The sequence below is a fragment of the Malus domestica genome, chromosome 13, assembly GCF_042453785.1.
Source record: "Malus domestica chromosome 13, GDT2T_hap1".
NCBI lineage: Eukaryota > Viridiplantae > Streptophyta > Magnoliopsida > Rosales > Rosaceae > Malus > Malus domestica.
The window spans coordinates 27,119,206-27,124,809 of NC_091673.1; the positions used below are offsets into that span (position 1 = coordinate 27,119,206).

General features: G+C 40.1%; 1 protein-coding gene across 1 annotated transcript; it reads left to right on the plus strand.

Moving 5' to 3' along the window:
* The first annotated feature begins 346 nt into the window (after positions 1-346).
* LOC103453821 (NADPH--cytochrome P450 reductase-like) lies at positions 347-5,590 on the plus strand. The gene is made up of 17 exons (XM_008393403.4): positions 347-969; positions 1,104-1,163; positions 1,257-1,333; positions 1,431-1,488; positions 1,611-1,694; positions 1,831-1,867; positions 2,114-2,183; positions 2,288-2,485; positions 2,589-2,681; positions 2,823-3,132; positions 3,254-3,405; positions 3,639-3,735; positions 3,995-4,144; positions 4,247-4,324; positions 4,443-4,565; positions 4,661-4,774; positions 5,087-5,590. The coding sequence occupies exons 1-17, from the start codon at positions 613-615 to the stop codon at positions 5,165-5,167; spliced, it is 2,139 nt and encodes a 712-aa protein (XP_008391625.1). The 5' UTR covers positions 347-612; the 3' UTR covers positions 5,168-5,590.
* The last annotated feature ends 14 nt before the right edge of the window (positions 5,591-5,604 follow it).

Consider the following 5,604-nt stretch of genomic DNA (forward strand, 5'->3'; position numbering starts at 1 on the left):
AATGATACTCGATCAAAAGAAAGAAAATTAAAGTAAATATGAGTTTAGCCAAGTCGTCACTTGATGTCAGTGTTTCGAGTATTCTAATAAATTACTTGATAAAAAAAAGTTAAAACAAAAGCATATCCGAAATTAGCATCCAAATTTGAATTCACCTTTCATAATTTAGATGTATTTGCTCTCAAATTCGAATCCGTCACTCATAGTTGAGATGTATTTTGTACAATTAACATATCGTCCATAGAAAATTAAAAAAAAAAAAAAAAAGGAAAAGAAAAGGTATTGACTTAACCATGGTTAGTGTTAGGTGCATTTGACCAGTCTGGTTTGGTAGGCGTTTGGTTCGGTCACACCTTCGCACCCAACACGCACACCAGCCTCGTTTATAAACCCACTCCCTTCCCTCCTTCCCCTCACGCGGAATTTCTCTCTTTCTCTCTCTCTCTCTCTCCCTCTCTCTCTCTCCCCAACTACCCCAACCACCAAAACTCCCCGCTAAACTTACTCTCCCGTCACCGGAATCCGGCAACTCCTTTTCTCACACCTCCGTTTCCGCCACCGGATTCCGGGCACCACATCGTCTTTAGCAGCTACCAATCAGCTTCTTTTCAGATGGAGTCCTCTTCCAACTCGATGAAAATCTCACCCTTGGATCTGATGGCGGCAATCATCAAGGGCAAGATGGACCCCGCCAACGCCTCCGCCGACTTCTCCGGCGCCCAAGTCACCTCAGTCATTCTCGAGAACCGCGAGTTCGTCATGATCCTGACCACCTCCATTGCCGTCCTCATCGGCTGCGTCGTCGTTTTCGTCTTGCGGCGATTCAGTTCCCAGAAGCAGTCTCGAGTCCTCCAGCCTCCCAAGCCCCTCATCGTGCTGGAGCCGGAGCCGGAGGAGGTCGACGACGGCAGCAGGAAGGTCACCATCTTCTTCGGTACTCAGACTGGTACCGCCGAAGGCTTCGCCAAGGTCTGCTTTTACCATCAACACTTCAATTTCAATCGATACTTTTGCTCTGTTATTAGTTCCTTTCATGCTTTGCTTCTACTTGTTCGACGGCGTCGTTTCGTTGTCTCAACGTTTCTTTTGGTTAAAAAATGCAGGCTTTGGCCGAGGAAGCAAAAGCTCGATATGAGAAGGTCACATTCAAAGTTGTTGATTTGGTAAGCCTCGCAAATATATTGATTATTTGGTGTATTTTTTGTAAAATTATGTTGGAGATCATGAGATTGAATGGAGTTGTGTGTACTTGGTAGGATGATTACGCTGCCGATGACGAAGCATATGAGGAGAAATTGAAGAATGAGAGCTTGGCATTTTTCTTCCTGGCCACGTAAGTTCCGAATTCAACTAGATTTTTTTATAATTTTTATGATTTAGTTTGATTTTTGGGTTTCGTAAATGACATGTTTGATTGGTGGTGGATGCAGATATGGTGATGGTGAGCCAACCGACAACGCTGCGAGGTTTTACAAATGGTTTACAGAGGTAAATTCTGATTCTTGGATTGTAATTAACAAAGTTTTTCAGGTGGTGGTGTGAAATTCGATTTTGGATCGAAATTAATTTGAATGTTTGGTTATAATCGCGAATTGTGGTGATTGTTGTAGGGTGAAGAGAGAGGGGAGTGGCTTAAGAATCTTCACTACGGAGTGTTTGGCCTCGGAAACAGGCAGTATGAGCATTTCAATAAGGTTTGCAATGCAATTTTGATTATAAGTAAAGTCAATATTCATGTCACTCTACCATTTGGAGCTTGAATTCTAGTTTACATTATTCTGTTTTCTTTGGCATTGTGTTTTGATTTGTATTTTTATTGTTGTTAATCAGGTTGCCGTGGTTGTGGATGAGATCCTTGCTGCGCAAGGTATGCCTTCTTTACGTTTTTTTTGTTTTTGCTTTCATGTTATTTTGGGTACTTTTGTTTTGTTCCGTTATGATGAAATTTGTGTCGGAGTTGCCATTCTGAGATGATTCACATTGCTATGATGTAGCTTTATCCTCGATCAGAGTTGTTGATTTTTGCACTCTAGCTTAGAGTTGGTTCATAGTTATCATTTACTTATTCACACTCCAGTTTCCTGTTAGCTAACGAGAATGTTACCACATTCAGGTGGGAAGCGACTTGTTAAAGTCGGTCTTGGAGATGATGATCAATGCATTGAGGATGACTTCTCTGCATGGTATGAAGAAGTTTGATAATCATTTGAGTTAATCGCTTGAGATCATAATCTTTCATCAATTATTTATTAAAATCTCATACATTTCTACATTGTTGCTCTTCTAGGCGAGAGTTGATGTGGCCCGAGTTGGATCAGTTGCTTCGAGATGAGGATGATGTCAAGTCACCTGTTTCTACACCTTACACTGCCGCTGTATTGGAGTATCGAGTTATAATTAAGGATGCTGCAGATGCATCAGTAGAAAGTAAGAGCTGGAATAATGCAAATGGTCATGCTGTCATTGATGCCCAACATCCATGCGGGTAACAAAGAAGAAATAATCTTTTATATGTCTAAGACTAAGACTGCAACTTGTTTTATAACTTTCTGGTATCTGTTATTTGACATACTTTTTGCTACATGTAGAGCTAATGTGGCTGTCAGAAGAGAACTTCATACTCCGGCATCTGATCGTTCTTGCACCCATCTCGAATTTGATATTTCTGGCACTGGACTTACGTAAGTTGCTTTTCCAAGGCATATTATCCTCTTGTTTATGAGAATGCAAGCTATTTTAAGCTTTAAAATAATGTGGAAAGTGAAATGGCCACTGCTTACCCATGGTGGTTAATGCATGCCTGTTCTTTTTCTCCTTCTCAGATACGAAACTGGGGATCATGTTGGTGTTTACTGTGAGAATCTTCCTGAAGTTGTGGAAGAGGTGCTAAGTTTGTTGGGTTTGTCCCCAGAAATATACTTCTCGATACACACTGATAGAGAGGATGGCACACCACTAAGTGGAAGCTCCTTGACACCTCCCTTCCCACCATGCACACTAAGAACAGCACTAACTCAATATGCTGATGTTTTAAATGCTCCGAAAAAGTCTGCCTTACTCGCTTTAGCAGCACATGCATCTGACCCAACTGAAGCTGATCGATTAAGACATCTTGCATCGCCAGCTGGGAAGGTAATGTAATTTGTACTTTGATATTAACCAACTACTAAGTACCTTCTCTTAATATTATGTCACCAATATCTAATTGTTAGATATTTGTCAGTATCTAACGTCTTATTGTAAGGTTGCGCAGGATGAATATGCACAATGGGTGGTTGCAAGTCAGAGAAGCCTTCTTGAGGTCATGGCTGAATTTCCATCAGCCAAGCCTCCGCTTGGTGTCTTCTTCGCGGCAGTCGCTCCAAGATTACAGCCTAGATACTATTCAATCTCGTCATCCCCAAGGTAAATGTTCTTTCTTCTTGCTTCTCTCCTCTCAAATCGTCTCTTTTCCGTATTAGTAACTCAATTTGAGATACCAAGGGTGTTTCCTTCAGACAAAAAGTACTATCTATTGAAATGGAGGAATGCTATGAGATAAAGTGACTTTTCTTTATCACTTTCTGTGGTTGAATTTTTGTTTTACATCTTATTGAACATATATGTGATCAAGTAGTTGTTACAAATATGTCCCACAGGATGGCGTCTTCTAGAATTCACGTTACTTGTGCATTAGTTCATGAGAAAACACGAGCAGGAAGGATCCACAAAGGAGTGTGTTCAACCTGGATGAAGGTAATTTACATATTTTCATTTTGCATTCTTGTTTCTCAACAAGAGCTTAACCATTGTGGCAGACTTCTTTTTGTATCTGAGCTGTCTTTAATCTAGAATCACTTGTCTTCTTCTGGGATTGTACATATGATTATTTTTAGCCATTGTTCCTGCATGTCATTTGCATTGATTTAAACTTAGTTGTGTTACCTCGTTCGGCTTTCATAGTAACTTATAATTTCGAATGGATGCCAATTTTCTCTCTTTAATCCTTTTGCAGAATTCCATTCCTTTGGAGAAGAGCGATGACTGTAGCTGGGCACCCATTTTTGTTCGACAATCCAACTTCAAACTTCCTGCCGATACTAAAGTACCTATTCTTATGATTGGTCCTGGAACCGGATTTGCTCCATTCAGGGGTTTCCTGCAGGTATTTATTGGCTAACTTGATTTCCACTCACTTTTCTTATCACTCTTTATAAGTTACAGTATCCGAGCAAACTCTTAAGTTATTATGGATTCACCATTTCAGGAAAGATTGGCTCTTAAAGAAGATGGAGCGGAATTGGGATCCTCCACATTATTCTTTGGATGTAGAAATAGTCAAATGGTAAGTATGCTCTAGAAAGATCTATTTATGGTTCTGGCTGGTGAGCGTCAATGCGTGCTGGGTTGCTTGCCTAATTTGATTCTGGTATTTGATAATTGATATACTCCTAATATTGCAGGATTACATTTACGAAGATGAGCTGAACAACTTTTTAGCGACCGGTGCACTTTCTGAGCTGGTGGTTGCATTCTCACGTCAGGGACCTACCAAGGAATATGTGCAGCATAAAATGATGCAGAAGGTTTGGCACCTTCTCTAGCCTACATACTTTAACAGTTTGACGTTTTTCTTTCGGTTAATTTGAGATGTTAACGACATTGTTTGGCTTGCGTATAGGCGTCAGACGTCTGGAACATGATATCTCAGGGAGGTTATATTTACGTTTGTGGTGATGCTAAGGGCATGGCCAGGGATGTCCACCGGACTCTTCACACAATCGTGCAGGAGCAGGTGTGCGAATATGCGTGCATATGAATTACTGGGTTGATAAATGTGGTTGCAATTGTCACCTACCAATTATGAATGTGACAAAAACTAAAAACCACCTACCACATCTTTGTGGCTGCAAATCATATAGATCCCTATTGCCGGGACCAATGAAGTTAATATAAAACAAAACTGGCGGATACAGGACTGTAATTTGATGCAGTACCTGGAACACCTATTCTTGCCGGCATTGTAATTTTCACAACTGCGGTAAACTCTATTCGATTATTGTAATTTTATGCAGTACTAAGCCGGTGATCGTTTATTTGATTTCAGGGATGCATGGACAGCTCCAAAGCCGAAGGCCTGGTGAAAAATCTGCAAATGAACGGAAGATATCTGCGTGATGTGTGGTAACAGTTCCTCCTCTATCTATTAGAGTAAGATCCCTAGAAATTATTTATCTGCTGAGGAGAAGTTCGGGATGAACACATTACGGGAGGGATTTTTCGGATGCCTTACCTTTGCCAGCCTTGGAAGAACAATTGGTCTTCTTGTGATGACAGCAACTCGGTTCTGTGATTCTTTTTACCCTACGGTATTTATCTATGTAGAATTATTTTGTTCGTGTAATTTATATATATTGCTGATACATATATATAATAATAATTATAATTATAAATATAAATAGGAACCAGGTTTTATGTGTCTAATTTTCTTCGTATGAACCTACAAGAAGGTTCAAATGACAGTCGAATGTTGTTTCATTCTTCTCTGTAATTGTATCACATGGATCATATCTAAGCAAGTGCAAGTAATCATCTCTTCTATTTTATGCAAGATCTAATAGTTGC

What these genes read in the sequence shown, in the direction of transcription:
- LOC103453821 (XM_008393403.4), top strand. Translation starts at nt 613, where the DNA reads ATGGAGTCCTCTTCCAACTCGATGAAAATCTCACCCTTGGATCTGATG. An exon ending in CATTCAAAGTTGTTGATTTG is followed by an intron (nt 1,164 to 1,256) that starts GTAAGCCTCGCA and finishes TGTACTTGGTAG; the next exon opens with GATGATTACGCTGCCGATGA. An exon ending in ATTTCTGGCACTGGACTTAC is followed by an intron (nt 2,682 to 2,822) that starts GTAAGTTGCTTT and finishes TCTCCTTCTCAG; the next exon opens with ATACGAAACTGGGGATCATG.